At 39.9% G+C, this 15,983-nt stretch overlaps 2 protein-coding genes and 2 non-coding genes across 4 annotated transcripts; 2 read left to right on the plus strand and 2 right to left on the minus strand.

The window, feature by feature from the left end:
• Nucleotides 1–1,041: 1,041 nt before the first annotated feature.
• On the plus strand, nt 1,042–3,123 carry LOC146927272 (uncharacterized). The gene is made up of 2 exons (XM_085707049.1): nt 1,042–1,145; nt 1,233–3,123. Exons 1-2 carry the CDS (start codon nt 1,042–1,044, stop codon nt 3,121–3,123), a joined length of 1,995 nt encoding a protein of 664 aa, XP_085563175.1.
• On the minus strand, nt 1,408–1,514 carry LOC146927273 (small nucleolar RNA R71). Its single transcript, XR_015009169.1, has one exon. It is a non-coding gene; the product is annotated as a small nucleolar RNA R71 (small nucleolar RNA).
• A 4,459-nt stretch (nt 3,124–7,582) lies between the features above and the next one.
• LOC146927274 (uncharacterized) lies at nt 7,583–9,664 on the plus strand. The gene is made up of 2 exons (XM_085707050.1): nt 7,583–7,686; nt 7,774–9,664. Exons 1-2 carry the CDS (start codon nt 7,583–7,585, stop codon nt 9,662–9,664), a joined length of 1,995 nt encoding a protein of 664 aa, XP_085563176.1.
• On the minus strand, nt 7,949–8,055 carry LOC146927275 (small nucleolar RNA R71). The gene has a single exon (XR_015009170.1). It is a non-coding gene; the product is annotated as a small nucleolar RNA R71 (small nucleolar RNA).
• Nucleotides 9,665–15,983: the final 6,319 nt, after the last annotated feature.

Genomic DNA, 15,983 nt, shown 5'->3' on the forward strand with positions numbered 1-15,983 from the left:
CGATAAAGCCCATGGATCTTCAGAGAATATTCCTTCAGTTATTTCTTAGGGCTTAAGTCATTAGTAGGCTATAAATAGAGAGCTTGTTCTCCTTGTTTCATCATCTTGAATTCTGAATATTGTATTGTGACAGAATACTATTTCTCAATAAAAGTTCTCGTTTTTATTCAATTGTTCTTATTGTTTTCTTCTTATTCATTCATGGCAACACCAACCATGAGTGAGTAATTCCCTTAGACCTTGGGATTGTTGGGAGAGTCCTATGGCTTGATCCAACAATCCTAATCCGAAACCCTAGTTTATGTAACCCTACTTTTCTTATCTAAATTCACCGTTCTTCACAACGATATTAACAAGTACCAAACCTTGGATGCGAACGCGGAGGGTTAGTACTTGTTAATTCGTTACCCTAGTTATTAAGGTGATGAATCGAACGAAGAAGTCTTAATAACCGAACAAGTGAATTTAGACAAGGATTGCGAAGCATGAGAATAGCCTAGTGAACCTTGGGACTTATAGAATCTCGTACAATCAAGGATCTTAATATAGGAATTAGCCATGAGAATAGGTCTAACACCTTGAGAGACACACTCCCCGGATATCGAACGAAGAAGGGGATAGGCTTTAGAGAGATTCGTCCTTAGAAACTAGGATTTACATAAACAAGGATTAGGATTAGGATGTTAGGTCAACCATAGGATGAACCAATAATCCCTAGGTTGCCTTTAGCTATTGTTTTCAACCGTCGTTTAGATTACCTTGAAACCCTAATTATCGATTTCTCCCTAACCTTTACTACTTTTGATTGGAATTTAAATAACTCCCCGTGGATCGATACTCTCTTTTTATTACTACTACGGTAAACCCGTGCACTTGCGGATTTACGGTAACAAGTTTTTGGCGCCGTTGCCGGGGAGTTGACCAAATTCCGATCAACTTTGGTGACGGTTAGGTTTTCTTTCTGTATTTACTTTCCTCTTGTCTTTATTTCCTCTAATCGATTTCTTCTTGTTCTTTTTGACTTTCTGATAGCTTGCAGCCATGGCAGACAATCGTACCCTCAAGGAGTACGCTACTCCTTCAACGGAAGAGCCGACGGCTATCATAGTTTATCCACCCGTCGAAGGGAACAACTTTGAGATCAAGCCTGCACTTTTAAACCTTGTGCAGCAAAACCAATTCTCGGGATCCCCCGCTGAGGATCCCAATCTACACATCTCTACTTTCCTTAGGCTTAGTGGAACCATTAAAGCCAACCAAGAAGCCGTCAGGCTACACCTTTTCCCTTTCTCCCTTCGAGATAGAGCGAGTGCTTGGTTCCACTCCCTAGAAAGGGGTTCCATATCCTCATGGGACCAAATGCCACAAGCCTTCCTTGCTAGATTCTTTCCACCCTCCAAAACCGCTAGAATGAGGGACCAAATAACTAGGTTTAACCAAAGGGATGGAGAGTCTTTATATGAAGCTTGGGAATGCTATAAGGAGATGTTGAGAGTTTGTCCTCACCATGGTCTAGAACAGTGGCTCATAATCCACACCTTTTACAACGGTCTTTTGTATAATACCAAACTAACCGTTGATGCAGCTGCAGGTGGAGCAATCATGAATAAAAATTATGCCGACGCCTATGCGCTGATAGAGGATATGGCCCAAAATCATTACCAGTGGACAAACGAAAGGGCCAACACTGCTGGAGCATCATCAAAGAAGGAAACAGGTGTGCATGAAGTCTCTTCTTATGATGATTTGGCTGCTAAGGTAGAGTCACTAACCCTTCAACTTGATAAAATGAATGTTAATGCTGTTTCTCCTTCTCCTTCTTGTGAGTTATGTGGAATCGTTGGTCATAGTGGCAATGAGTGCCTGCTGGGAGGTGTTGCTTTCACCCAAGAGCAAATGAACTACGCCCAATACCAAGGTATTAGGCAAGGGCAAAACTTTTACAACAGAAACTCTTTTGGGCAACAAGCAACACCGCCTAGCTACGGTACCAACCAAAGGGCACCCCAGAAATCTAAGTTGGAACTCATGATAGAAAATTTTGTCCTAGGACAAGAAAAACTAAACCAAGAGTTTAAGCAACAAACTGAACTTCTAAAGGAATCCCTCTCCACACTCTCCTATAGGGTAGATTCTATTGCCACACACAACAAAATGTTGGAGACTCAGATCTCCCAATTGAACCAACAAGTCTCTTCATCCTCTCAAGTCTCTAGAGCCCTCCCAAGCCAACCTGAGACTAATCAAAAGAGCCACGTGAATGCTGTTAGCCTTGTGGAAGAAAAATCTTTAGGAGGACCCATCTTAGATATCCATGTCATTGAGAGTGAAGCGGTTAGCGACGCTAGGGTAGAAAGCAAAAACCCTATGACCCTAAAGTTTAGTAGAAAGATGAACCCTTCCCCACAAGGACTAGCCAAGCATAGTAAGAAAGCACAACTCCAAAGGTTCATTGAGATAATGAGAGAAATATGTGCCAAAATCCCATTCGTTGAGGCCTTGTCCCGAATTCCTCTTTATGCAAATTTTTTGAAAAATATTTTATCTAAAGGACGCAAAGAGGATAAGGAGACGCTGGCATCACCTAAGGAGAGTGGCAACATTTTTCTAGAGAGATCAACCCCAGAATACCGTTATCCCGGTAGTTTTTCCATCCCTTGCACCATAGGGAAGGAAAGTATAAAAAACGCTAGGTGTGATCTAGGGGTTAGCGTAAATCTAATGCCCCTATCTCTCTTTAAGAAAATTGGGGTAGGAAAATTAGAACCGGCGGAGCATACCTTAGTATTGTTTGACCATTCCACCGTTGACCCAGCTGGCTATGTTTCAAATCTTCCGGTAAAAATTGGAGGCACTATCATACCGGTTGATTTTATGGTAGTTAATGCGAAGGAAGACCCCCAATTTCCAATCCTTTTTGGTTTTCCTTTCCTTGTGGTCTCAGGTGCTTTTATTGATGCGTTGAATGGTAGGATCGTGTTCCATATGAATAATGAGAGGATGGAGTTTGAATTAGGAAACCACCTGAAGGAAATCTCTCCTTCCTCCATCAAGGCTGAGTATGAGATGAGAGAACGCTACCTAGCATCAACCACACAAAATGTTGTGTTCGATCCTATCTGAGGGTCCCCTCTTATCGTCAAGCTAATGACGTGAAAAGAGCGCTTCGTGGGAGGCAACCCACCTTTTTTTACCGCTTTGTTTTCGTTTGTTTTGTGTTGTTTTTACTTGTTTTGTAGGTACATGTCCGATATGATATAGAAAACTTGAAAAAATTTTGACCCAGAGGACCAGAAACAGGCGCACTGCCCACGCCTCAATGCGCGTGGGCGTGCGCAATTTTTTTTGAAAAAATTGCCCAGCCAGAACAGCAAGGTCCGCACGGCCCACGCCTCCAAGGCGCACGGCCGCGCGCGACTTTCCCCTCCCATAAACATCAATTTTTCATCTTCTTCCCATTCAAACCACACAAAAACCCCTCTCATCCAACTTCTCTCTCTAAACCTCCATTTTTCCTCAACCTTAAACCTCACATATCTCCATCAAAACTCCACCAATTCACACAAAACTTTCACCCAAACCAATCCAAAATCAATTCCAAAAACAAACACCCAAACAAAATCAATTTCCATCCATCCAATCCATTAACCCCAATTTTCGTATACCCCATTAACCTAAACCAAAAACCACAAATTTTCCAACCAAATCCAACCAACCACTCAAAAACCTTACTTCCAACGTATACCCATCACAAAAACTCGGTCAAAAATGTCTTCAAACAAGCAAGGGAAGGAAGCATCACCAAGGTTCCATGGCATCAAATTTAAGAACTCCGAGCAAAGAAAAAGGTATAACAAACTTCTCTCTCGACCTTTATTTCCGAATCGTTATCCTTGTTTCTTTGCTATGTTGGACCTAGGTATAAAAGAGCAAGTAGAATCGTTAATTGAAAACCTAGGATGGTCCGGCTTGATGAGAACTTACCCGGGGTATGAAAACCTTGTCTATGAGTTTTTAAGTTCATTTTGCTTCATAAAAGATAAGACAAAGTCGGATTACCCCCAACATAAGGTCTCGTTTCGGTTTTTAGGTACTGACTATGACATGACATTTGATTACTTTTGCCAAACCATGGGTTTCGCCGATGCGGGGCTCATCCATGATTCAACTAGTCAATACTCAAAACCCGTGAACTATGACCCTGAAGCCTTTTGGACCACAATCACAGGTTTGAATAACTACGTTGCTAGGTCCAACAAAGCTAGTGCTATCCAAAACCCTGTCCTCCGTTACTTTCAAAGAATTATGGGATGCACTATCTTCGGTAGGACGGACTTACATAGAGTTCGAGCACCCGAGCTCTTCATTCTTTGGGCTGCACTTAATAATCACCCCGTGAACACATGCTACTACTTACTTGATCACTTATCCTCTATCACCAAGAATTATAGTGTGATTGTTGCCGGTGGTATTATAACATGCATAGCAAATAAGTTTGGGGTAAGATATGCAGGACTCAATAGGATAGAGGGAAACAACACTTTGAGCAAGCACGATCTTGTGCAAATGAACTTTATCCGAAATGAAACCGATATAAGGACCTTTGAGTTTCGAGGCAGCCGAGGAGAAACATTGATTATATTGCCCAACCCTGCCCGCACCGACATAAAAGTGGCAGGAAATTTGTTGTATGTTGTTAATCCTCAGGTACCTGAAGATGATGAAGATGCAAGTGAAGAAGGTGCTGACTTGCCTAATGAAGCCAGAACACAAATGGATGATGAGCAATGGAATTGGATGCAAAGTGAGCTCCAAAAGATCAACACCAATCAACAACAATTTGGTGAAGAGTTCTCCGGTATGCAAGAGGAGGTGCAAAGAACAAACCAAAAGCGTGAGGAGACCCATAATGCTCTTCTAGCAATGCAAGAATATCTCAACGCCCGATATCCTCCATCGAGGAACCAATAAAAATGTGAGCTTTCCTCTTCCTTTCTCTTCGTTTCTTTTCCTCTCTTCCTTTTAATTTCTTGTTTCCTTCATGCATTGAGGACAATGCTTCTCCCAAGTGTGGGGGGGGGGAGCCAATAAAGTGTCTAGGTAGTAAGAGTCGTAGTGTTTCAAACTCCCTTGAATTTTTATCTTTTGTTTTGTTTTATTGCGAAAGGCATGTAAGCGGCTAGATAGTTTTCTTGTTTTAATTGTTAAATATGACATATACTTTTTGTTAAGTTCTCTTCCAATATAGGCTAAATAATGTTCTTGTTGTGTACATGAAAATAGCTTCTTGTTGCCTTAAGTTTTTCCAATAGACCCACATTGATTCTAGGTGAACAAAACTTCTCCAATGAGAAAATTCACAGTGCATCCTTTGAGTAAGTGTATGAATAGGTATTTTAAGGACCACGTTCTAAGTTTAATGGTACATGGACCCTTTAAAGTCTCTAGGAGTAAAAGTAGTATAAGCTTGTGTGGGGAAATTTAATTAACTTTATTTAACGTTGAAATAATATGGGGGGAAACATGATTTTCACTTTTTCACTAAGTTGAGAACACCGCCGAAGCATGGAGGGAAGGATAGTGTACTCGAACAACTCCTACGTGAAGGATGGTACCTCCTTAGTGATTGTATAGCTTCTACAAACTTCTGAAAAGAAAAAGAAAAAAAAATTTATGAAAGAAGTTACAAACTACAGCACTACTTAGGGTGATTGCCGGAGTAGTGGAGGAAGGAGTGAGTCCCTCTCCGACTTCCTATGAAAAGGTGATATCCCCTAGGCATCTGTAGCCCCAAAAGAGACCAAAAGAAAAGAAAAATATGGTCCACAATTTAAAATTGAACCAACTTAAACTTAATTCCCACCTTGCTTATATGGAATGAAAATGAGGTTTTTCTCGGTTGATGTACTGTTGGGGTTAGAACCTGTTTCCTCATAATACCTGTTTATACAGGAGCAAAGGGGATGCACTACACACACACACTCACTTAGTTTCTCTTGTTGGGTTGAATAGGAATCATAAGGGGCTCTTGAGGTGGTGATTATTGTATGCTTAGGACAAGGCCTTGGAGGGAACATGTGTTTTAATTTTGTCATATACTTAAATGTTTTCTATGCTGCTATGTCTATGCCTTTTGCTTGAGGACAAGCAAAGATTCAAGTGTGGGGGAGTTTGATAAGTAGATTTATTACGTATTTTAATTAAGTTATTTAGTTTAATTCTATTTAGATTTAATTAGATTCTATGTGTTTTTATTTATATTTAAGAGCTTTTTACTTCAAAGAATCCAATATTATATTTCAGGATCAAATATATGATTTGCAAGGCTTGGAGCTAAAGAAAAGGGATTTGGAGCACAAAAATAGGAGATTTCCAAGATTTGGGACCGAAATATGCACTTGAAGAAATCAGAATTCGCTCCCCCAAGTCAGTGAAGGGCGCACGGCCCACGCCTGCGAGGCGCACGGCCGTGCGCGATTGCCAGCATCCCTTTTAGCTGCTTTTTGCTCCGAACAGCGGTTTTCTACGCAGCCTGCTTTGACGATAAAGCCCATGGATCTTCAGAGAATATTCCTTCAGTTATTTCTTAGGGCTTAAGTCATTAGTAGGCTATAAATAGAGAGCTTGTTCTCCTTGTTTCATCATCTTGAATTCTGAATATTGTATTGTGACAGAATACTATTTCTCAATAAAAGTTCTCGTTTTTATTCAATTGTTCTTATTGTTTTCTTCTTATTCATTCATGGCAACACCAACCATGAGTGAGTAATTCCCTTAGACCTTGGGATTGTTGGGAGAGTCCTATGGCTTGATCCAACAATCCTAATCCGAAACCCTAGTTTATGTAACCCTACTTTTCTTATCTAAATTCACCGTTCTTCACAACGATATTAACAAGTACCAAACTTTGGATTCGAACGCGGAGGGTTAGTACTTGTTAATTCGTTACCCTAGTTATTAAGGTGATGAATCGAACGAAGAAGTCTTAATAACCGAACAAGTGAATTTAGACAAGGATTGCGAAGCATGAGAATAGCCTAGTGAACCTTGGGACTTATAGAATCTCGTACAATCAAGGATCTTAATATAGTAGTTAGCCATGAGAATAGGTCTAACACCTTGAGAGACACACTCCCCGGATATCGAACGAAGAAGGGGATAGGCTTTAGAGAGATTCGTCCTTAGAAACTAGGATTTACATAAACAAGGATTAGGATTAGGATGTTAGGTCAACCATAGGATGAACCAATAATCCCTAGGTTGCCTTTAGCTATTGTTTTCAACCGTCGTTTAGATTACCTTGAAACCCTAATTATCGATTTCTCCCTAACCTTTACTACTTTTGATTGGAATTTAAATAACTCCCTGTGGATCGATACTCTCTTTTTATTACTACTACGGTAAACCCGTGCACTTGCGGATTTACGGTAACAAGTTTTTGGCGCCGTTGCCGGGGAGTTGACCAAATTCCGATCAACTTTGGTGACGGTTAGGTTTTCTTTCTGTATTTACTTTCCTCTTGTCTTTATTTCCTCTAATCGATTTCTTCTTGTTCTTTTTGACTTTCTGATAGCTTGCAGCCATGGCAGACAATCGTACCCTCAAGGAGTACGCTACTCCTTCAACGGAAGAGCCGACGGCTATCATAGTTTATCCACCCGTCGAAGGGAACAACTTTGAGATCAAGCCTGCACTTTTAAACCTTGTGCAGCAAAACCAATTCTCGGGATCCCCCGCTGAGGATCCCAATCTACACATCTCTACTTTCCTTAGGCTTAGTGGAACCATTAAAGCCAACCAAGAAGCCGTCAGGCTACACCTTTTCCCTTTCTCCCTTCGAGATAGAGCGAGTGCTTGGTTCCACTCCCTAGAAAGGGGTTCCATATCCTCATGGGACCAAATGCGACAAGCCTTCCTTGCTAGATTCTTTCCACCCTCCAAAACCGCTAGAATGAGGGACCAAATAACTAGGTTTAACCAAAGGGATGGAGAGTCTTTATATGAAGCTTGGGAATGCTATAAGGAGATGTTGAGAGTTTGTCCTCACCATGGTCTAGAACAGTGGCTCATAATCCACACCTTTTACAACGGTCTTTTGTATAATACCAAACTAACCGTTGATGCAGCTGCAGGTGGAGCAATCATGAATAAAAATTATGCCGACGCCTATGCGCTGATAGAGGATATGGCCCAAAATCATTACCAGTGGACAAACGAAAGGGCCAACACTGCTGGAGCATCATCAAAGAAGGAAACAGGTGTGCATGAAGTCTCTTCTTATGATGATTTGGCTGCTAAGGTAGAGTCACTAACCCTTCAACTTGATAAAATGAATGTTAATGCTGTTTCTCCTTCTCCTTCTTGTGAGTTATGTGGAATCGTTGGTCATAGTGGCAATGAGTGCCAGCTGGGAGGTGTTGCTTTCACCCAAGAGCAAATGAACTACGCCCAATACCAAGGTATTAGGCAAGGGCAAAACTTTTACAACAGAAACTCTTTTGGGCAACAAGCAACACCGCCTAGCTACGGTACCAACCAAAGGGCACCCCAGAAATCTAAGTTGGAACTCATGATAGAAAATTTTGTCCTAGGACAAGAAAAACTAAACCAAGAGTTTAAGCAACAAACTGAACTTCTAAAGGAATCCCTCTCCACACTCTCCTATAGGGTAGATTCTATTGCCACACACAACAAAATGTTGGAGACTCAGATCTCCCAATTGAACCAACAAGTCTCTTCATCCTCTCAAGTCTCTAGAGCCCTCCCAAGCCAACCTGAGACTAATCAAAAGAGCCACGTGAATGCTGTTAGCCTTGTGGAAGAAAAATCTTTAGGAGGACCCATCTTAGATATCCATGTCATTGAGAGTGAAGCGGTTAGCGACGCTAGGGTAGAAAGCAAAAACCCTATGACCCTAAAGTTTAGTAGAAAGATGAACCCTTCCCCACAAGGACTAGACAAGCATAGTAAGAAAGCACAACTCCAAAGGTTCATTGAGATAATGAGAGAAATATGTGCCAAAATCCCATTCGTTGAGGCCTTGTCCCGAATTCCTCTTTATGCAAATTTTTTGAAAAATATTTTATCTAAAGGACGCAAAGAGGATAAGGAGACGCTGGCATCACCTAAGGAGAGTGGCAACATTTTTCTAGAGAGATCAACCCCAGAATACCGTTATCCCGGTAGTTTTTCCATCCCTTGCACCATAGGGAAGGAAAGTATAAAAAACGCTAGGTGTGATCTAGGGGTTAGCGTAAATCTAATGCCCCTATCTCTCTTTAAGAAAATTGGGGTAGGAAAATTAGAACCGGCGGAGCATACCTTAGTATTGTTTGACCATTCCACCGTTGACCCAGCTGGCTATGTTTCAAATCTTCCGGTAAAAATTGGAGGCACTATCATACCGGTTGATTTTATGGTAGTTAATGCGAAGGAAGACCCCCAATTTCCAATCCTTTTTGGTTTTCCTTTCCTTGTGGTCTCAGGTGCTTTTATTGATGCGTTGAATGGTAGGATCGTGTTCCATATGAATAATGAGAGGATGGAGTTTGAATTAGGAAACCACCTGAAGGAAATCTCTCCTTCCTCCATCAAGGCTGAGTATGAGATGAGAGAACGCTACCTAGCATCAACCACACAAAATGTTGTGTTCGATCCTATCTGAGGGTCCCCTCTTATCGTCAAGCTAATGACGTGAAAAGAGCGCTTCGTGGGAGGCAACCCACCTATTTTTACCGCTTTGTTTTCGTTTGTTTTGTGTTGTTTTTACTTGTTTTGTAGGTACATGTCCGATATGATATAGAAAACTTGAAAAAATTTTGACCCAGAGGACCAGAAACAGGCGCACTGCCCACGCCTCAATGCGCGTGGGCGTGCGCGATTTTTTTTGAAAAAATTGCCCAGCCAGAACAGCAAGGTCCGCACGGCCCACGCCTCCAAGGCGCACGGCCGCGCGCGACTTTCCCCTCCCATAAACATCAATTTTTCATCTTCTTCCCATTCAAACCACACAAAAACCCCTCTCATCCAACTTCTCTCTCTAAACCTCCATTTTTCCTCAACCTTAAACCTCACATATCTCCATCAAAACTCCACCAATTCACACAAAACTTTCACCCAAACCAATCCAAAATCAATTCCAAAAACAAACACCCAAACAAAATCAATTTCCATCCATCCAATCCATTAACCCCAATTTTCGTATACCTCATTAACCTAAACCAAAAACCACAAATTTTCCAACCAAATCCAACCAACCACTCAAAAACCTTACTTCCAACGTATACCCATCACAAAAACTCGGTCAAAAATGTCTTCAAACAAGCAAGGGAAGGAAGCATCACCAAGGTTCCATGGCATCAAATTTAAGAACTCCGAGCAAAGAAAAAGGTATAACAAACTTCTCTCTCGACCTTTATTTCCGAATCGTTATCCTTGTTTCTTTGCTATGTTGGACCTAGGTATAAAAGAGCAAGTAGAATCGTTAATTGAAAACCTAGGATGGTCCGGCTTGATGAGAACTTACCCGGGGTATGAAAACCTTGTCTATGAGTTTTTAAGTTCATTTTGCTTCATAAAAGATAAGACAAAGTCGGATTACCCCCAACATAAGGTCTCGTTTCGGTTTTTAGGTACTGACTATGACATGACATTTGATTACTTTTGCCAAACCATGGGTTTCGCCGATGCGGGGCTCATCCATGATTCAACTAGTCAATACTCAAAACCCGTGAACTATGACCCTGAAGCCTTTTGGACCACAATCACAGGTTTGAATAACTACGTTGCTAGGTCCAACAAAGCTAGTGCTATCCAAAACCCTGTCCTCCGTTACTTTCAAAGAATTATGGGATGCACTATCTTCGGTAGGACGGACTTACATAGAGTTCGAGCACCCGAGCTCTTCATTCTTTGGGCTGCACTTAATAATCACCCCGTGAACACATGCTACTACTTACTTGATCACTTATCCTCTATCACCAAGAATTATAGTGTGATTGTTGCCGGTGGTATTATAACATGCATAGCAAATAAGTTTGGGGTAAGATATGCAGGACTCAATAGGATAGAGGGAAACAACACTTTGAGCAAGCACGATCTTGTGCAAATGAACTTTATCCGAAATGAAACCGATATAAGGACCTTTGAGTTTCGAGGCAGCCGAGGAGAAACATTGATTATATTGCCCAACCCTGCCCGCACCGACATAAAAGTGGCAGGAAATTTGTTGTATGTTGTTAATCCTCAGGTACCCGAAGATGATGAAGATGCAAGTGAAGAAGGTGCTGACTTGCCTAATGAAGCCAGAACACAAATGGATGATGAGCAATGGAATTGGATGCAAAGTGAGCTCCAAAAGATCAACACCAATCAACAACAATTTGGTGAAGAGTTCTCCGGTATGCAAGAGGAGGTGCAAAGAACAAACCAATATCTCAACGCGTGAGGAGACCCATAATGCTCTTCTAGCAATGCAAGAATATCTCAACGCCCGATATCCTCCACCGGGGAACCAATAAAAATGTGAGCTTTCCTCTTCCTTTCTCTTCGTTTCTTTTCCTCTCTTCCTTTTAATTTCTTGTTTCCTTCATGCATTGAGGACAATGCTTCTCCCAAGTGTGGGGGGGGAGCCAATAAAGTGTCTAGGTAGTAAGAGTCGTAGTGTTTCAAACTCCCTTGAATTTTTATCTTTTGTTTTGTTTTATTGCGAAAGGCATGTAAGCGGCTAGATAGTTTTCTTGTTTTAATTGTTAAATATGACATATACTTTTTGTTAAGTTCTCTTCCAATATAGGCTAAATAATGTTCTTGTTGTGTACATGAAAATAGCTTCTTGTTGCCTTAAGTTTTTCCAATAGACCCACATTGATTCTAGGTGAACAAAACTTCTCCAATGAGAAAATTCACAGTGCATCCTTTGAGTAAGTGTATGAATAGGTATTTTAAGGACCACGTTCTAAGTTTAATGGTACATGGACCCTTTAAAGTCTCTAGGAGTAAAAGTAGTATAAGCTTGTGTGGGGAAATTTAATTAACTTTATTTAACGTTGAAATAATATGGGGGGAAGCATGATTTTCACTTTTTCACTAAGTTGAGAACACCGCCGGAGCATGGAGGGAAGGATAGTGTACTCGAACAACTCCTACGCGAAGGATGGTACCTCCTTAGTGATTGTATAGCTTCTACAAACTTTTGAAAAGAAAAAGAAAAAAAAATTTATGAAAGAAGTTACAAACTACAGCACTACTTAGGGTGATTGCCGGAGTAGTGGAGGAAGGAGTGAGTCCCTCTCCGACTTCCTATGAAAAGGTGATATCCCCTAGGCATCTGTAGCCCCAAAAGAGACCAAAAGAAAAGAAAAATATGGTCCACAATTTAAAATTGAACCAACTTAAACTTAATTCCCACCTTGCTTATATGGAATGAAAATGAGGTTTTTCTCGGTTGATGTACTGTTGGGGTTAGAACCTGTTTCCTCATAATACCTGTTTATACAGGAGCAAAGGGGATGCACTACACACACACACACTCACTTAGTTTCTCTTGTTGGGTTGAATAGGAATCATAAGGGGCTCTTGAGGTGGTGATTATTGTATGCTTAGGACAAGGCCTTGGAGGGAACATGTGTTTTAATTTTGTCATATACTTAAATGTTTTCTATGCTGCTATGTCTATGCCTTTTGCTTGAGGACAAGCAAAGATTCAAGTGTGGGGGAGTTTGATAAGTAGATTTATTACGTATTTTAATTAAGTTATTTAGTTTAATTCTATTTAGATTTAATTAGATTCTATGTGTTTTTATTTATATTTAAGAGCTTTTTACTTCAAAGAATCCAATATTATAATTCAGGATCAAATATATGATTTGCAAGGCTTGGAGCTAAAGAAAAGGGATTTGGAGCACAAAAATAGGAGATTTCCAAGATTTGGGACCGAAATATGCACTTGAAGAAATCAGAATTCGCTCCCCCAAGTCAGTGAAGGGCGCATGGCCCACGCCTGCGAGGCGCACGGCCGTGCGCGATTGCCAGCATCCCTTTTAGCTGCTTTTTGCTCCGAACAGCGGTTTTCTACGCAGCCTGCTTTGACGATAAAGCCCATGGATCTTCAGAGAATATTCCTTCAGTTATTTCTTAGGGCTTAAGTCATTAGTAGGCTATAAATAGAGAGCTTGTTCTCCTTGTTTCATCATCTTGAATTCTGAATATTGTATTGTGACAGAATACTATTTCTCAATAAAAGTTCTCGTTTTTATTCAATTGTTCTTATTGTTTTCTTCTTATTCATTCATGGCAACACCAACCATGAGTGAGTAATTCCCTTAGACCTTGGGATTGTTGGGAGAGTCCTATGGCTTGATCCAACAATCCTAATCTGAAACCCTAGTTTATGTAACCCTACTTTTCTTATCTAAATTCACCGTTCTTCACAACGATATTAACAAGTACCAAACTTTGGATGCGAACGCGGAGGGTTAGTACTTGTTAATTCGTTACCCTAGTTATTAAGGTGATGAATCGAACGAAGAAGTCTTAATAACCGAACAAGTGAATTTAGACAAGGATTGCGAAGCATGAGAATAGCCTAGTGAACCTTGGGACTTATAGAATCTCGTACAATCAAGGATCTTAATATAGGAGTTAGCCATGAGAATAGGTCTAACACCTTGAGAGACACACTCCCCGGATATCGAACGAAGAAGGGGATAGGCTTTAGAGAGATTCGTCCTTAGAAACTAGGATTTACATAAACAAGGATTAGGATTAGGATGTTAGGTCAACCATAGGATGAACCAATAATCCCTAGGTTGCCTTTAGCTATTGTTTTCAACCGTCGTTTAGATTACCTTGAAACCCTAATTATCGATTTCTCCCTAACCTTTACTACTTTTGATTGGAATTTAAATAACTCCCTGTGGATCGATACTCTCTTTTTATTACTACTACGGTAAACCCGTTCACTTGCGGATTTACGGTAACAGTCATCATCAAAAAGGGGGAGATTGTTGGAACAAAATGTGTTTAACATTACCCTTTGAGAGTTTTGATGATAACAAGGTATTAAAAATTGTCAATTGGATAAGCTAATATTTGTTCAAGTGCAGGACCATAGACAAAATTTTGACATCTTAAATAGGTTCTGGAAGAACAAAAGAGAGTTAAGGAAGCAACAAAAAGGAAGCTTGAAGCATCTGAAAAGAAGTGCTCCTGAAGTATAGTGCTCCTGAAGTGATGATGTCATCAGAAGCTGAAGATCACCAGAATCTGAAGTTCATCAGAAGATGCATGACTTAAAGCTTAAAAGGTTGTTCAATGGATTTAATCTCGCCTAAGCATTGCAGAAGACTGGAAGAGTGAAGCAATGGCTATTTTGAAAGGATTTGAAGGCATTGGATGCTTGTTCTTTAAAAAGCGTTGACAAAGTACAATTGTACGAAGTGTACAACCATTACCTCCACTACTCTGTTTTTTTCTCTGCTACAAGACAAGAAAAGCATCTCTGCCTGCAATGATGTTCCTTCACAATTGGAATGGATTTGAAATTGATCCTTTATAGGACAATAACCATATCAGGCAAAAGATCATTGGTGATTGATCAAAGCTTCAAACGACTCTTTTTGATGTGCTGGCAATTCACAACGTCTCTTTTACACCTCTATATAAAGGACTTAAGACTTAGAGATTGGCAAGGACTCAACAACAATTTACAAAGTGCCAAAACTCTGCTGAAATTGTTCTGCAATCAAAGTTCACTTAGAATTTCTTTTTCAAAGTTCATATCTTAGAAATTCTAGAGTCTTAAGAGTCTGTATCTGATTTGTATTGTGAACACCACTGATTGTATATCAAGTGTTCAACCTCAAACGTTTTCTTTGTAATTTTGTTTGATTAAAAGTCTCTTGCAATTGTGTTTGAGCATTAGAAGTCTCTTTATTGTGTTCAGGAGCATAGGAAGTCTCTTGCAGTTGTGCTTTAGCAGTTTGAAGTCTCTTGCTAAGTTTAGCAGTGAGCAGTTGTAATCAGATATTACATTTTAGTGAACTCTCCTTGGAAGTGCAAGGGGGACATGACTACTTCCGGTTTGTGCAAGGAACCTGTATAATTGCTTTGTGTCTTTCTTCTTTCTCTCTCTTTGTTTTTATCCGTTGGAAGTTAGTCTTGAACATCACTTAAGAAGTAGAACTCTATCTGCTTCTGATCAGTGTTTTCAGCTTAGGAGAAAATGAAGAAAAAGATAACACAATTCAACCTCCCCTTCTTGTGTTTTTCTCAACTTGATTAACTTCTAAGGAGCAATAACTTCTTATCCATCTCATTAAAATAGTTTACACATGTGATCTATTTGGCAAGGCAATGTCATGTAAGCATGACTTAATTTGTAATATATTCAATTTAAAATGTCTTCAATACACATTGGTCAATAAAAACACTTATTTGGTTATATAAGATAATGGTTAATTTCCTTAAAAAAAAAAAAGGTAATGGTTAATTGTGTACAAAAACACTAATTAAGTTGATAAACATATTTTCTGTCAAAAAAAAAGTTCATAAACAATTATTTTGTTAAAAAAAAGTTCATACACATATGCGAATAAAATTTGGCAAAAAAAAAGTGCGATAAGAATGAAATAACTTACCACTTGTTTTAAAAAAATGGCTATCATCACTGATACATTTATTTTTCATTTTTCATGAACGTATATATTTTCTATGTAATAACTTATCAGTTTGGGGTCCCATGATCTTACCTCAGTTGGTATGACAATACATTATTATATGCAGGGGCCGGTGTTCGAACCCCGGACACCCCACTTATTCACCTTAGAAGGTGAATTCTAGTCACTAGGCTACCTGACCAAAAAAAAAAAATTATCAGTTTGGGTTGGCTCTATAATGCTTTATACAACGGGGTTTGTTATTGTTGTTCTTTTTGCAGTCCCTTCTCTCTCTTTTCGAGGGGTTGGGTGCTAGTTGATAATATA

This window comes from Medicago sativa, chromosome 4 (assembly GCF_051527215.1).
Source record: "Medicago sativa cultivar Bolivia chromosome 4, Bolivia_mono, whole genome shotgun sequence".
Taxonomy (NCBI): domain Eukaryota; kingdom Viridiplantae; phylum Streptophyta; class Magnoliopsida; order Fabales; family Fabaceae; genus Medicago; species Medicago sativa.